This window comes from Anabrus simplex, chromosome 5 (genome assembly GCF_040414725.1).
Source record: "Anabrus simplex isolate iqAnaSimp1 chromosome 5, ASM4041472v1, whole genome shotgun sequence".
Lineage (NCBI taxonomy): Eukaryota > Metazoa > Arthropoda > Insecta > Orthoptera > Tettigoniidae > Anabrus > Anabrus simplex.
The window spans coordinates 389,836,920-389,855,145 of NC_090269.1; the positions used below are offsets into that span (position 1 = coordinate 389,836,920).

At 39.8% G+C, this 18,226-nt stretch overlaps 1 protein-coding gene across 1 annotated transcript in view; it reads left to right on the forward strand.

Annotated features, from left to right (window-relative positions):
* The window catches only part of LOC137501012 (pickpocket protein 28-like), a 64,959-nt gene that overhangs the window by 25,821 nt on the left and 20,912 nt on the right, over window positions 1-18,226 (forward strand). The window contains exon 2 of the mRNA XM_068227850.1: window positions 11,380-11,439. Coding sequence (XP_068083951.1) covers window positions 11,380-11,439 — 60 coding nt within the window. The remainder of the gene's footprint in view (window positions 1-11,379; window positions 11,440-18,226) is intronic.

The following is an 18,226-nucleotide window of genomic DNA, read 5'->3' on the forward strand; positions in this document are numbered from 1 at the left end:
ACTTCAATACATAAACAAAACAATTCTCAAACCAAAGGTTTGCCAACTGTAAAACTGAACATTTCCTTATGAAATAATTAGAGTTTAGCCCGCTAGGGGGAGCAAACAAATCGATGGTAGAAGCCAAAGTTCCTAGTAGTTTACAAATTCAAGTTTCTTGACATAGATGGCCTTAAAGAAGGCACGCAGTTTAACTAGCCGGGGAAGGTTTACCCCTGGTACAGACCTCCACCCCCTAAGGTCTTTCTTCACTATAGGCTTAACGTCGCACCGACACAGGTTTTACGTCGACGACCGATATGAAAGGGCTAGGAGTGGGAAGGTAAGAGCCGTGGCCTTAATTAAGGTACAGCCTCAGCATCTACATGTGTTAAATGGGTAACCACGGAAAATAATTTTCAGGGATGCCGACAGTGAGTGGGGTTCGAACCCACTATCTCCAGTATGCAAGCTCACAGCTGCGCGCACCTATCCGCACGGCCAACTCGCCCGGTCTGTAGGGTTTTACAATGGTATGAACAGCTTTAGAATTCTTGAAATACATTAATTTTGAGAACTACATCGATAAATCGGAGTATTTCTTGACGGAGATTCCATTCTTGTTTGTTTGTTTCGGATTCTGAAGTAGAGTAGTCTTGATAACAGCACCGAAGTAGTCCAAGTCCGGGCTGGAGTGCCCAGAGTTAACGGCATTAGTGGCCGCCACTGCCGATGTTTGGATGGGGACGCTCGGACCTCTTAGGTACCCTGAGATACCATCTTCCCGATATGTTGAGAGCGAGCAGAGGTAATGCCAAGGTAATGACAGATCAAGACAAAATCATAAGGTCCCGTCCAAAGGTAGAGTGAGAAGTTAAGTTCAGTCTCCCAGCATCTTCTAATGATGACATTCCCAAAGGAGGCAGTTTATCTGGAGTCTTAGTCGGAACTAGGTGGGCCCTCAACCCGCGCCAGCGTCTCTCCCAGGTTGATATCGCATGGCTTCGGATGAAAGTTGTGCACTGTGACATATCATTTCTTGGCGACAGTAACTGTTTTTCAAACCGTGCTACATATGATGTACATATGGTTGGTGACTTCGGAGGAGGAGCAACGGATTTTCTGACTCAGGTTTGATGGCAGGGGTGGCTGATGGAAGAATATGTAGAAATTATCGAAGGGAACATTTTTACAGAAGTATTTTAATAACGAACTATATTAACTTGAGATGCAACTTAAACATGTGAATAAATACTAGTTTACATACATAACTTATGATAATCCAAAAGGTGCAGGAGGCCTCCTTCTCTTTACTTCCAATAATACTTAAACTTATACTAATAAAGTACACTGAGGAAATAAATATATTTAATTCAGGAAATTAATCACTTGGTGGCATTTGATGAATAAGATAAAGGCCTTCACACAGACTTTACTTGAGACGGGTGAACACGAAAAATCGTTTCAGTCTTCGGATTACTCACCAAAAGGTTGACGGCGGTGAGAAAATCCAAAATAACACAAGTTCCATGAAATATGGTGGCATGCTTTCCCACGGGAACAAAGTTTTTAAACATGGCCTGATCTCCGATTTTTAAGTTGGTGGGTTTACGTCCACGGTCATACCTCACTTTTACTTTCTTATGAGAGACCTTAAGTGTATTTCTACCTCTTGTCCATAGATCAGGGATATTCTCTGGATCCATTGTCTCTATTTGACAAGGGAGTGTCTGGGACAAACTTAAACATAAGAGAAATTGGAGTAAAATTATGGGACTCAGGAATGGCCGAGTTAAAAGCCAAAGCTGGCCAATTCAAGGATGTGTCCGAACGAGAATGATCTTCGTGGTGGAAGGCAATCAGGGCTGATAAAATTTTTTGATTAACCCGCTCAGTTAGAGGTGGCTTTTGGTTATATGTCGACGTAGTGACATGTGAAATAGAGAGATCAAAACAGAACTTACGAAATAGATTAGATGCGAACGCCTTAACGATATCATAAACGATATACAGACATGGCCCAAAAATGCAAATATTGAATTGAGACAGATCGTAGTTTGCGCAGTGGCAAGCCTAGTAGAAAACAACCATGAAAATCGAGTAAAACACACACGAGAATGAATTTATTCCCGTTCTCTGTAGATTGTGGGAAGGGTCCCACATAATTGATGTACAATCGCTCCCTCGGGCGAGGGGTTTGATGCGATGACAACAGCCCTACTTTGGTAGATAACGTGGGCTTGCTAATCAGACAAGTTTTACAAGCTTTAACCATATCTTTAATTTCGCCGTCCATACTCTTCCAGATGAACATTTTCCTTACATTCTTTCTGGTTTTAAAGATACCCAGATGTACTGTAATGTAGTTTCATGGTAATATTTGAAGATCATAGGTACTAAGATGGAACAACAATTTTGACACTTTGATCGCGCCTTGATGGACAATACAGCATAAAAATGTAAACGCGTTTCCTACTCGGATACGAGCGCTCGTGTACGAGTTACTAGCAAATATAAAGCTGGCTTTATACAGTGGATGGTGCCTAGTTCTACTTCCTCTTAAAACAATAATCACCATCACCACCACCACCAAAAAAGAAAAGAAAAGGTAAGAAGTAAATACAAGACAAGTCAGTACTCTGGATGGCGATAGTTTCTCTCCCACGCAGTAACACTGATATTTATCCGTTATCCATTGCTGGTATATTTGGGCATTATTATGGGACCGAACCCCTTATCTCCTTAACTAGTCATTATACTGGTCAACATTCTCAAATCCTCAATAACTACCTGAAACAACTTACACATTATAATATTATACAATGATTGCACATAATTAACAATAATCCTTCATAGTCAAGTACATTAACTTCCCTTTAATCACAAAAGGTAAAAACGTAGCCCGGCTGTCATGTTGTTTGTAAAGTTATATTAAATGGGAAGTAATGAAATCTTACTTGTAGTGAATCTTAGAGGAGGCATGTGTTCATTGCGAAGTCCAGGAACCCACCATCCCGCCCGAAGAATATTTACTTTTATAACATAATGCAGTAAGTTACATGCCATTTTCCACCATCTTCATTTCTGAAGTAGGTACTTGCATTCCTATTGGCCAGTGCGAATTGGCACGTGATGCCGTTGCAGTCAATAATGTTAATCATAATCCGTTACCAACCCTAGCACATAAAAGCACAAGAAAATATAACATGTTAAAGCAACAATGTACAACACACAACACCAATGAAGATATGTGAAACTTATCTCAATGTAGAGGGAGATAGAGGGTTGCTGCTGCCTTGAAGAATTCGTGCACCCAAACGTTTAAGGGGAACGAGCTCTTAAACAGGGATTCAGCAAGATAACCATGGAAGAAATGTTTCCTCCTGCCGAATCCCGGAACCGAGTAGCTCCCGTGCTTGAGATGACGCCACCGGTTTTCTATATTTTGAGTATGCACGGGAGGGCGATTGATGGGCATCACTCTCCTGTTCCCCATATTTACGTGACCACTCTTTTTAGTGTCCAGAAACTGAAGGGAGTGATTCACGCGAAGGTGCACGAATCCCTCGTCTTCCGGACAATTATACGCCCTCCAGCAGTCCGAAATAATTGTCGTGCCTGGGAGGATCCACTCTTTAATTACGGATAATAAGGTGTCTTTACCCCTTTTTTCGACAAGAACAACAAAGAAGTTTTTCAAGTTGTCCCTCTCCACGCCTCCGAAGAGCCACTGTCCTTCTATGGGCCTGCCTCGATTGTACTTCCTCTTCCCAAACTTGCTTTCGTCAGTTTCTACTACGATGTCTGGTCCTCCAATTTTTTTTACTGTCGTCGACCGGGGCTATACAAACTTCCCTGGAAAAGTTTGACCAATCAACAATAGTTGGATCAGAGAAACCTGACTCTAATTTCACAGTAGGACCGAGGGATTTCGGTAGAAGACACCACAACACGGCAAAGAAACCAATTTCATACAAGTTCAAATTAGATCCTTCAAAAAATGGATTTTTTTCTTGCACTAGCAAACCAACTACATCGCACACCCCGTTGGATTCTCCGACATCGAAAGCTTATCTGTTCAACTCTTTTGCCACACTTGATCACACGTAAAGGAACATCAGGTCCACAGTTTTCACAAACAGTTTTGCTGGATAGCAAATCATGACGTTGATAGAACTCGACTAAATCGTTTAAATTTTATTTATATTTTATAGCGAATTCAGAAGAATTGACAACGCAACCACCGCAGGCAGCCATTTTTCCATTCCATGTATAAGGAATCAACAATCGGCAAGTAACTCATATTGGACGGAACGTCAATGGGGCGTAAAAGTACACAAGGAGATTGTAATTCATATCACAAACACTAGACGCCATAGAATGCGCTGCTGTCGTGACGTCATTGCAATCAATGCCAATACATTTCTCTATTTATTATCATAAATACATTGCGTAACGAACCCCATAAAAGACCAATCTTGTTTCCACATAAACGGACTTGTCCACGGGTCCAGGGCCGCGTCGCGGCTGTCCACGGCAAGAATCCTAACCGTCCAGACCAATGGTCTTGTCCACGGGTCCAGGGCCGCGTCGCGGCTGTCCACGGCAAGAATCCTAAGCGTCCAGACCAATGGTCTTGTCCACGGGTCCAGGGAAGCATCGCGGCTGTCCACGGCAAGAATCCTAAGCGTCCAGACCAATGGTCTTGTCCACGGGTCCAGGGCCGCATCGCGAAGGCTCTCAGCAATTAGTTCCTAAGTACAAAGGTTGTCAGCACTTGACAACATCTTTCCCTAGAAATCCGCGAGCGACAAACGACAATCGTTACGCGGGTGTGAATGTCAAACGACAATCGTTGCGCAGGTGTGAAAAGCCGGGCTACAGTTTTAATTCACAAAATCACGCTGCACCTAATATATTGACTTGTATTCTCTTCACAACCTCATGCATTGTTATGTCTATGATAACTGCTGAATATTCCGTAACCTCTTTAATCACTGAGCAATCACTCGAAGAGTTTACTACATTTTGTCCTCTGTTTATTGTACTCAAGATGTGTTTTCTTCCAATGTTATGTACATTACTTAATTTCTTCGGTTCCTCTCTTCCTTTAGATGATCGTGTGTTTTCTTCTTTATTTTCGTCAAGCTACAACAAGGAAAATTTAATCTATGTGTATCTTCTACACAATTTTTAACTCGTTACTAAAACAGATTTAATCTTTTACAAAATGTCGCAGTGAGGTCCTCTCGTCCCTACAGCGACGTATCAAATGTGATTATACTGTATATGTTACGGAATTACCCGTGGACCAGCAGAGGTGATAGAAGGTGCCGGGGTGAATGGGTCTAACTACAAATTCATGAATTGATTGAAACTTTAACAAAGGTTATATTTCTTTAGGATTTCAGAAATCAACAACAGAACTTTAACAACTTTTCACTTAGTGTGGTAACAATGACATATCAGGTACCATGACAAAGTTTAGACAAAGCAAGAAAATCCAAAATTTAGTGAATGATTAGTAATCAGGACTTCCAACTCCTCGCTTCCGAATTATTGAGCACACAGCTCAAGATTTACAGAAATACAAAATTATACAAGGGCAGAAATCCCTCAATGCAATGGAGCACTAGCTCCGTAATTTACAAAATCAAGCCTCCTAGAGGCACTTTTACAACACTTGAAAAGAGCTGACGTGCTCGCAGTTTTCCACGCCTATACAAGGCGACACCAAATATATCTTACACCTTTTGGCCTTCCATGGCCCAACTTACAAATTGAAACAGGGGTATATCATACCCAACCTATAGGGCCTTCGTTAAAAGCAATAACAGTTAAATAAATGGCCCGAACACCAAATAAAAGGAGGCAAATGCTTGCACTCCTAGATATGAACACTTAAAACTTAAAGGGCACTAGGCCGATGAAACAGGGGCTATTCCCAAACTAAGGAGGTGACTCGTATAATAAAGAAATTTAAGACATTACGGAAAGGAAGAAAATCAGTTACAAAACGTAGTCACCTCAAACCAATATGAAGGGGAGCTCAAGAGGGTAAATCACTCTCTATCCATGAATTACAGGTAGAGATTTTATGAAATTATTACAGTAGCCGGCAGAACTTACATTTTGGAGAATTTGGTTACATCGTTAAAGTTTCGGACCTATCCCTCAGGTTAAACTGCGGAGCTAGCAAGAAATAAAGATGTTAAACGGCCATTACCTTGCTGAAGAACTGCTGCCTGATGAAAGAGGCGCCTCCCGCCTCCTGCTTGACGCACACACTAAGTTAGATGACGATCAAATGGCCAAGAGACTTGAAAATCCGCAGTTTATAAACCCTCGGGGAAAGTTCGAGACCTTTCATGAATAATCAAGCCACACCCTCTCAATTTTATTGGACGATTCAAAATTTACACTCAAAGTGGAAGAAGAAATCCAGGATTGGTTGGAAATTAATTACAAAAATTAGGAATTATCTGGATTAGCTGCATTCAAAACTGGCGGAAAGAAAAGATAAATATTGCCTACCCAAAAATAAATGAACATCAATTAGTAAAAAAAGCTTATGACTACAAAACTTCTTCAAATTGAAGTTCATTCACTTCGCACCAGGGTGCATGATCATAGTTTTTGTAGTGACATCTGTTGAAGAAAGTCCAAACTTCTTGATAAATGGTAAACAAAACGCGTAGAATTTCATACAGTACATAAAACTTCAAAATAACAAAATTTCTGTAGTGACCACTTCTGAGTAACGGTTTAAGTAGGACTAGTTCCAAGTTCAGTGTTTCTCCTGTAGAGGAGTTGTTTTGGTAGCAAGATTTAAATGCACGGCGTAGGGGTGTACCTCCCGGTACAATATATATATAAGTTCAGATGTCAGCCTACGTTCGCTCTATAGTTAGACAATCTATGCCCTACAGTGTTAGCCCTTTCAGACCTGAAAGGAAACTGGAGGTGTGAAATTTTGTTTGTACGTCAAAAAGTGACTAAACTGCTCTTAAATACATATACAGTATTTATAGTTCATTTTCAAAAATAGAAACTATCATCTGAAAATCAGCACCCACGCAATTGTGCATGTCAGCACTTAATCCACTACTTAAAAAAAAAAAGGAAAATTCAACACAGTGCATGTGGATATACAAATGAACATTATCAATAAAATACCATTTATCGTTTACAGTGCGAAACGATTTAAAACAATTAAAAACCTTATACGTTACATTTCGTACATGGAGTACGTGTTCTGCTTTTACTATCCTTTTTGTGGCAGCACCGAGCACTCCCGTGTAAAATGCCAGACAAATGTTGTTACAAATGTAACTTGAAAGTATGCGAGTCTGCTTGAAAGTATTCACTGTTCTATCACAATATTCAATCTATATTTATAAAATAACTTGTCCTGACTGACTGACTGACTGACTGACTGACTGACTGACTGATTCATCATCACCGAGCCAAAACTACTGGACATAAAGAAATGAACTTTTGTGGATACATTCACATTAAGATGTAGGTGCTCGCTAAGATAGGATTTTTGGATATTCCGTCGCTAAGGGGGTGAAAAGGGGGTTGAAATTTCAAAATGAGTGTATCTATATCTCAAAACTTAAAAATTTTACAGATATATAAATTGGTATTTAGGTTAATCTTTAAAAATAAGGAAACACGTATTGTTTTGTTTTCAGAAAATCCTAATAGGAGGGGTGAAAAACGGTGAAAAAGGGGTTGAATGCCTTTAATGACGATACTTATATCTCAGAAACTGAAAATATTACAGACCTGAAAATTGGTGTTTGGGATCTCCTTTAAAAATAAAGACACATGTATTCTTTTGTTTTTGGAAAATCCAATTAATGGGGGGTGTGAAAAGGGGATGAATTTTGAAAATGAGTGTATCTATACCTCAAAACTTTTAAAGTTTACAGATGTAAAAATTGGTATTTAGAATTTTCATTATAAATAAAGAAACACGTATTTGTTTTGTTTTCGGAAAGTCCCAATAGGAGGGGTGAAAAGGGGTGAAAAATGGGTTGAATGCCTTTAATGACGATACTTATATCTCAGAAACTGAAAATATTACAGACCTGAAAATTGGTGTTTGGGATCTCCTTTAAAAATAAAGACACACGTATTTTTTTTGTTTTTGGAAAATCCAATTAATGGGGGGTGAAAAGGGGGTGAATTTTGAAAATGAGTGTATCTATACCTCAAAACTTTTAAAGTTTACAGATGTAAAAATTGGTATTTAGAATCTCCTTTAAAAATAAATAAATATGTATATTTTTGTTTTCGGAAAATTCTAATAGGAGGGGTGAAAAGGGGTTGAATGCCTTTAATGAGGATACTTATATCTCAGAAACTGAAGATATTACAGACCTGAAAAAAAGGAATTTGGGATCTCCTTTAAAAATAAAGAAACATGTACTTTTTGTTTTTGGAAAATCCAAATAGTGGAGGGTTGAAAGGGGGATGAATTTTTAAAATGAGTGTATCTATATCTCAAAACTTTCAAAGTTTACAGATGTTAAAATTAGTACTTAGAATCTATTTACAAAATAAAGAATCAGGTATTTTTTTGTTTTCGGAAAGTCCCAATAGGAGGGGTGAAAAGGGGTGAAAAATAATTTAATGCCTTTAATAAGGATCCTTATATCTCAGAAACTGAAGATGTTACAGACCTGAAAATCGGTATTTGGGATCTCCTTTATAAATAAAGAACCATGTATTTTTTGTTTTTAGAAAATTCAAATAGTGGGGTGGGGGTGGTGAAAGGGGGGTGTATTTTAAAAATGAGTGTATCTATATCTCAAAACTTCAAAAGTTTGCAGATGTAAAAATTGATATTTAGAATATCCTTTAAAAATAAAAGAACACGTATTTTTTGTTTTCGGAAAATCCCAATGGGAGGGCTGAAAAGTGTGAATAAGAGGTTGAATGTCTTTAACGAGGATACTTATATCTCAGAAACTGAAGATATTACAGACCAGACAGTTAGTATATGAAATCTCCTTTAAAAATACAGAAACATTTTTTTTTTTTGTTTTTGGAAAATCTAATTAATGGAGGTTAGACAGGAGTGACAAATTGGGGTGAATTTTTAGAAAGACTATATCTACAGTATATCTCAGAAACGTAAAATGTTGCAGACGTAAAAACTGGTATTTGGAATCTCCTATTAAAGTAAAGAAACAGGTATTCTCGGAAAATCCAATGAAGGTTGGGGGGGTGGGTGAAAAATTGAAAAATTTATTGAATTAATTGTATGAGGATACTTACATCTAATAAAAACTAAAGTTGTTACAGACGTGAAAATTGGTATTTATATCATCTTTAAAAATAAAACGACGCGTTTGGGGGGGGGGGCGGAGAATCATTTTTGGGGGCGAGTGTGAAAAGGAGTTGAATTCGTTTCATGAGGACACATCTCAAAAACTGAAGATAATCGGTATTTAGAAGATCCTTTACTATTAAAGAAACAAGTATTTTTTGCCGGAAAATTCACTTAGGGGGGGGGGCGGGGAGTGTGAAAGTAAGTGAAAAAAGTTAATTACTTTTATGGGAATACTTATATCTCAAAACTGAAGGTAACACACGTGAACATTGGTATTTGGAATATCCTTTAACCATAAAGGAACACGTTTTCTTTTTTTGAGGGCGGGGGGAGGTAAATCAACTTAACCACGGTGGGGTGAAAACGGAGGTGAGACCAATTGATTTTACTGTTCCTAATGTACTTATAAGGGGCCTCCGTGGCTCAGGCGGCAGCGCGCTGGCTTCTCACCGCTGGGTTTCGTGGTTCAAATCACGGTCACTCCATGTTAGATTTGTGCTGGACAAAGCGGAGGCGGGACAGGATTTTCTCCGGGTACTCCGGTTTTCCCCGTCATCATTAATTCCAGTAACACTCTCCAATATCATTTCATTTCATTTGTCATTCATTTAATCATTGCCCCAGTGGAGTACGACAGGCTTCGGCAGGGCTTATTCATTCCATTCCTGACCAGGTTGAATGACTGGAAACAGGCTGTGGATTTTCAATGTACCTATTCTGATCATAAACCGATCATTTTTAATCTCTCCTGGATTCGTTTTTAAGAGCCATCTTTTCCTGTGGAGAACCTTCTTAGATTACAGTAGATTCTTCTGGCATATAAACAAAAATTTAAACATATTTGAAATAAACGATAGATATATGATTGACCGTGCAATTGTTCACCTCTGTAATAAGGTCAATAATGCATGGAAGTATGTCATTCGTATCGCCAGACGTCCTGCGCACTTGCCTAAGGGCGACAATGGTGCTGGTCATACTGTCATCAATGACAACGGCAGCAGATGTAATTTACCGCCAAGTAGAGGTTCAGTACCGCCAAGGCACCCAAGACGACACCACGCCGGATCTCCTCAAGGATTTGATCCACATTAAAAATGCTTATAGGAAAAGATGGCAAAGATTTAGGGACCCAACTGACCGGGTGGAATACCTGGACCTATCCCGGGAAGTACGAAATCGATTGCTGGAGAAAAGATTGAAATATGGGAGGAACGTTGCCGGAATCTCTCAGCAAACGAGTCAGATCGCGAATATCGGTGGATTATATATAAAACGATAAGCATTCAATTATAAATTTCAGTATAATACCGTAGCGAAGCACGGGTATCTTGCTAGTATTATTATATGAGTGCAATATAAGATTCCTACAACACCGGAAAAATGTGATAATTGGTATGTCTTGAATGATTTTCGGGCATTCTTTTACTGCGGGGGAAATGATGCAAATGCTACAATGGCAACAGGAACACTTTGCACAATTCTACACATTCTTGCCTACAACTACACGAAAAGACTCTGAAGCATAATATCTGGGAACTGTAAGCAACTGGTGCACTAGAGACACTGATGAGTTTCACTCTGTTAGAAACTCTGACCTTTTTTCTATTTTTCTAGTACTTTTTTCATTACGGCTTTGGTAATTAGGTATCTTACTAGAAAACTTTGCATTATTTCTTCAGTTTATAAAATGTCTTCATACAGCAATAAACCTTCAAATATACGTCTTCTATATGCTGTCATGGTGAAATTTAAACAGCTGTTAAGAGGTTTAACACAGGGCCGTTGCAAGTATTAACAAAAATTAGCGTTAACAATTCTTGATGAGACGACCATTTTGTTAAATTATTTGTTAAATCTCCTCAACAGCAATGTTAACACTTAACATTAGTTGAAGAAACTGGATCTAACTGTTGAAAATTAAATCAGTGTCTTGTATTACGAGGACCCGACATAACATGAACCCTGCTCTTACTCCCTGGCATGAACGATATATAACATATTTATACTGAGCATGATGATTTGTCTTGTGAACTACAATATGTCCTTATTTGTAGGAAATCGCAGTACTCCAATATGCAGTGCAAGAAGAATGAACTGCAAGGAATTCTTGTCAGGTAAGAAAATATAATAAGCTCGTGTCCTCATCGTGAGGTTGTGCAGCTCTTTTCAGGCACACTCCCAGATGAGGTGAGCTGCATGTACGTGCATGCACAGAAATGGTGCCCCGATATAAACAACTAATACTGTCCCACTCCAGTACTGAAAATGAGGGGAGAGGGTGAAGGGGGTGGTGTTGAAGGCCACTCCAGTACGGAAAAGGAGGGGAAGGGAGTGAACGGGTGGTGTTGAAGGCTGCTCCAGTAACAAAAAGGAGGGGAAGGGAGTGAACGGGTAGTGCTGAAGGCACAGTGTGTGTATTGCTATACATCCACCACTGTGCCCATTTCAATCACAACAGTCTGTCTACCTGCAGCAATGCATCAAGCAAGGAGGTGGGTGGACGTCATGTTTCGTTTATATCGGGATACCATTTCTGTGCATGCGTGTACCATTTTAACTACATACCAGCCCTCCTGCCGTTCCTAAATTTCTGGCAGTACCCAGGATCGAACCCGGGCCCCCGAGTATGGCGGGTAATAGTGCTAACCGTTACGCTACGGAACCGGAGAGCTAAGATAGTTATTATGACTATTGATTCATAATATCGCGTAGGATGAAGTGAACAGTCATTAAACCATGTGTGGGCAAATCGCGAACAAACTGATAACTAACCGCAGGCCAGTAAACACCACGTAGACCAAAATGACCTCTGTGTTGGCGTGATTAGCTCCCACCGCCGGAGGCCCGTGTTTGATTCCCGGCTCTGCCACGAAATTTAAAAAGTGGTAGGGGGACTGGAACGGGGTCCACTCAGTCTCGGCAGGTCAACTAAGTAGGTGGGGAGGGGGGTAATCCCACTTCAGCCGTCCTCGAAGTGTTTTTCCGTGGTTTCCCACTTGACCTCCAGGCAAATGCCGCGATGCCACGTCAGCTTCCTTCCTTCTTCCTTGTCTATTTCTTCCGATCTTCCCATCCCCCAACAATGCCACTGTTCAGCATGGCTGGTGAGACCACCTGGGCGAGGTACTGGTCCTCCTTCCCAGTTTTATTCCAGACCCAAAGTTTCACGCTCCAGGCAGCATTTTTTTTTACATTTACAGCCTGCATATAGGCTTTACAAAATAATGCTTATACTTGGAATAGAGTTACAGTCCTCCCTGGGTGGTTTATCAACCATTTCAACACTTCTCTACTGTAAAAGGTATCCAAAGGTCCAAAGAAAGCTACATCTAAAGGATGAAGCCTATGAGTAAAATGAGGTGGAAGGCACAATATTACTGTACCATTTCCTGTCTTTATTGCCGACTAGACTCAGGGTTCGGTAAAGCGGTGGTCCTGTTCGATGAATTTTGGGCGACTCAAAAAAATTAATCTATACTTATACTAATGAGTATATTGACAGGAAGGATGGACATATATATTGAAATGAGAAACGCTAATGGGGTAAAATGGATTTATTAATCCCGAGAAAAACATATAAATGGTCCATGCTAAATGGAATATTATAATAATAACCGAAATCGACCTCAAACCAGTCGTAAATATAATTAATTACACAGCGTAAAGCGCTTACAAGAAATATTACAATTTAAACAAGCAAACAAGATCGGGTTCAGGCCCGACGAATTACAGTGAATCCTCGTGACTATACAGGGGAATTAGTCGTCAATATAATTAAGCTGATTGGTTAAAATTTTAGCAATTACAGGTTAATTAATTATGAGTTGACGGTATAACAGCTGACATACAAACGGTCAACGACCTAAAAAAAAGACGAATAAGCCTGTAACGACAAAATTAATTGACGATTAAATTATTTGACGACTAAATTATTTGACCCATCGTATTTTAATGGTTGACTACTCCGGATAAGGACCATAAATCCAATATGATTGCCCGTAGGCCGTGTTGTAACACAACGTCTCTGTGATGAACCGGTAGGACTAATACATTCGTGAAATAGCTAATGCAAATATTTACAGTCCGTCTAAATTGCGGATACAAACATATAAAGACACTATGGCATAAGGGGGTTCCCTAATTAACTTATGTACTACACAGCTTCGACCGTGGGCTCGCGGGCTCACCAAATCAGTCCAGGCAGAACTGGAAATCAATGAAATCAGCTGACGAGCTGACATGCACCAAAATTTACGCAACAAGACATAAATCACATAAACAATGCAGAAGATCACACCTGTCTAAAGAACTACATACAAATATATATATATATATATATATATATATATATATATACACACACTAATGATGATATCTGGGGAGTCGAACTCGTATGCAGACGGCGTCAGATTTTGCGTCTTTACAGACACAAAGTTGTCAATATTCCCGGCTCTGTAACAATCAGCTGTTGAGGAAAAACAAATACTGAGATTTCGAGGGAAGGCACCCTCAGGGCGACTTTCACTTTCACACAGTAGGGGAGACATATTCTCTGCCAGTGGTTCACTTGACTAACGGTACTGCAAGTGGTCAGGTCTTGGCCTGCTACACAAACATTCTCGAGGCAAAACAAGTGAAGAAAAGCCTTCTCTACTTCTTAGCCGATGCATTCTTTACATCTCTCTGCTGGCTAACTTAGCACTCACGTATTAAGGCTCCCTCAATTTTCAAAGGCATATCTCGCCTTAACACATATATTAGGCCTCATTTCAAGCCTCAAGCATGTCAAGCCTCTCCTCTCAATTATCTTGGGTTCGTCCCCAAGTGTTACCCCTGACTTGCCTTCCCGCAATTTTAAAAGAAACTAACTATCTCAACGTAGGACAGGCTCACACAACAATTTCCGAGACAGCTGAAATAATATTAATATAGCATGCAGAGAATTACCTGACTAACTTTATGGTGCTAATTACGTAAATTACCCAACGGTGTTGGCGGATGGCCTTTGTTCATATCAATGACTCTCTTCCCCAAATAACTACAGCAAACGTGGAATAACATAAAACACACAAGCAAAAAAAATGAACACAAACAGACTAAGTAATTCCTAATGCGTGACCCTCTACCCTTTTAACTAAAATAAATATGTACAAGTGGCATAGGTGAAGAGCATGCACACCCCCTTTGCCAAATATTTACCGTTACATGAAACAAACCAGACTACAGCTGTAATAGCTGTTATTTAACAAGACTAACTAGTAGCTAATTTCCCTAACCTGAATGTACTTTCCCTACAAGTATATCATGCCATTTAACATTGGATTCTGGTACTTATCTTTCGTAGTCAGTCGTCATTCACCCCGGATTCCACAGCCACATGTCTAGGCTGTTTAGCTGCTCATAATTCCGGTGATACACAATGGTTGGCAGGTCCGGACGTTGATACCACGTTCCTCCATGATTCTCTCCTGGGTTTCTGCAGAATACAAGTAGATTAATACCAACTTCTTCACCGCTTAACGTGTACACTATACACGATGCCGATCCTGATGTTAGGCTGTAATTGGCTCAGCCTACACATAAATATTAGTCCGAAGTATGTCATCAGTTTAAGGGTTCAAACCCAATCGACATGAGTTTATGTAGCGGCTAAATGTACGAGACGCACACGACACATGTAACCCGCTCAAAAACCGCTGTGAGATACCGGTCACAGTTCGGGTGTTCATCAATCGCACGTGCAGCGCTCGAGCTTTAATTAATTTGAATTTCTAAGTAAAATCTTCGCGGGACCAACTCGTGGTCTATGGACACGGCGAATTATAACTTAGGACATTAAACTGTCCTGTAACTGTCTTGCTCGAGATGAAAATAAAGTAAACTATACACGCGCACAAGTGTATAACGGTCCTTTGTTAATACAAAGAAAGTCTCCCGTTCGCGGACAGCGTGTTACTCGCACCACCAAGTTCAGAAGAATGAGGACGCTTATCCCGCTAGGGCTCCTTGAGTAACCACCTACCCCTTTTGTGTCACGAGGCGCACCCACGGCTAACGGTAGCTGGGTGACGGTTGACCGGCTTTCTCCTTGTCAACGACTTCTCGTTCAAATGAAATTATTAAATAGAGACTCGAAATGACATTATTAGGATCCAAGAGTGAATGATTGTTATGACTGCAGGTGATCTTTAGTTTGGAACTGTGGAATCCTAGCTTAATGGGGAAATGACCGCTGACGATCTCGAGATGCATTACTGCGAGTTCGAAGTTGGTCATCCTGGCATCTTGTTGTAGAGCTCTCTTCGTTTGAATATAGCCACTCCCACACAAAATTCAGTAAAGTTTGAAAGTCTGAACATGGGTAGCGTGCATAGTAACCATGGCAACGACTCGCTTCGAATTCAAACTGGAGAGCTACCCTCTGGAAAATTCCATTCCATACCGCGCCCAGCTTGCTTATAACGGAACTTCAGAGTTCGTACCCTGCTTCTTGCATGCGAATAATTGATGCGTTGCTAAGATTACCGTATTACGTATATTGAGGCATTCAGGGAATGGCTCATTACCACACAATGCTGTTTTGCAAATTCTAGAGCCTCTAGAGATTTGTGGCTCGAATGCCCATCAAGTAGCAACAGAACCTTTTCATTTACATGTGGCCTGACATATGAAACAAAGTGTTTCAGCCACTGAGAAAACAAATCCCCTGTCATATAGCCTGTTTCCTGATTCAGCCTTAACGTTCCACGCGGTGCTTCCTGGGAAATATGAGAGCTGGTGGAACATAGTGCTGAATTCAGCTGGCACAAGCTACAACTGTCACAAGTTGCCCCCAACGTTCAGAGTTTGTTAAAGCACCAACTTGCTTTTCGCCTTTGCTGGCAAAACCCTTGGCTGGCTTTTGTACTGTTGTAAGAGCAGATCCGTCCATAATGTATATTTTAGTTTGTGAGATATTTTCTTTTTCTAATGTTTCAACAAGCAAAGTAAAATATTTCTGGACTTGAGGGCCATTAAATGCCTGAGCACGAGCTGCTGATGTTGGTTCAGGCCGACGAAGAGATATTTCAGGATTTCTCTTTCTCAATCCTATCAGCCAATCCCAACCTTGAGGTCCTCTTAGTTGTATTAAACCTATGCGCAATACCAATTTTCTCTGCCGTATCATATGCTAGTATTAAAACATCACTAGCTGTGAGTCCAAAAAGACGAGATTCCATGTCAAAAATATGCTGTGCCATTGCTTTCTCTACATCTGTAGAAAATATAAATTCATACCGGCCTAGTTTTTTGGATCCATCTATGACAATTTTATTTTTCCCCTGGAATATACGTCTTAGTGTAGTAGTGGAATATTAAATGTCCTTGCGGCATTTAGCCAACCCATTTATTTTATTTTTACAGCTTCAATTGCTATCATCATATTTATCCCCGACCATGACTCCCTAGTTGTTTTTATACTATAATTAGAAACCATTTTCTGCAAAGAAATAAAAACTATTCTTATTGTAAAAATTATATTTTCGGGCAAAATGACGTAGTACGTGTGTCATTATGCCCGAAGTTGGCTACATTTATTTTTCGACTCATAACCTCAAAGCACGTTGTATGACAACAGAAGTAATAAGTGCAAGTTGTAGCTTACCTTCAAGGCTGTCACTGGATATTACTTTTGTAAAACTGAAGGCATTCAGTAAACTCCAAATTATAAGAAATATTGAGTGTTTAATTACAATAGAAATGCTACGAAACACATTTCTGAAAATAAAATCCCCATCCCGCTTCCATATGCTACGACCGGTTCACTGGAGTTGTATGCCAACCAGGAAAACCTAAAAGCACGAAATTTAAAAATATTTTAATAGTAAATTTATCAAAAACTTAACTATGTCGTTTTACCCAGATATGTCATTTTAGGCCTGCCACCCCTACCGAGAAACCTTGCAAGGCGGACTAGGTCTTGTCTGCACCGAATCCAAATGCACTGCCTTACTGGAACACTACTTAATTCTATGCAAGGCATTACCCAACAATAACTATGCATAATCAGCCTTGAATTTGATCCTGAGTGATAATGACAGTTTGCAACATGCGGTCAAACAACGGCACCTCTCAGACGAATTATCGCCTTCGTAGACGTTGGAATTTTCCTTTACCCCCAGCACCACAAACAACACCATAGTGTGGATCACAGCAGCGAGTGCATACTACAATTTTTTATCAGAGGAACCAGCCCACACAGACAACAGTCACTGAATTCCTCTCTTACCTCAGGCGGGAACGCTGGTCCTTGATACAAAGTAAACGTTTAATCCCGGCCTTTGATAGGTGTCTAAATCAGTTCTGAACATAAGTTCCAGGTTTTCAGTGAAAGTGCATTAGTGTTACTAAGGATATCCCATACAGTGAGCGTGTGCGAGTGACACTGAAGGTTGTTGGGAACATAAAAATGTACTGACAAAATTAAAACACAGATAGTTACCTTAACTTAAGTTCTATACATTTACAATATTTCTCGATTTATTGAACTGAATTACATTATGCAGATAAATTGCGGAGCTTTTAAACAAATGTGTTTATCTGTAATTAATTAATGTGCAGAGTTTGTAAACAAATGTGTGTGTCAGTATCTCATTTAATTTGCTGAGTTTGTTAAAAATTAACTTGTTTTGCTGAGTTTGTAAACAAATGTGTGTATAAATAAAAAATATATCTATGGTATTACCTTAAAAATGGCAGTGTGCTTTTAAATGTTCGTAAGTTTGGCAATTGAAACACTGTGGTGGCCAGTAATTATCACTGTCTGTTCTCCTAGGTTCGATTCTGTCCGGAATATTTATTATTGTACCGAACTTGTTTTCGGCAGTTCCTAGTTAACTGGAGCAGAGTCGAAAGCGGTAA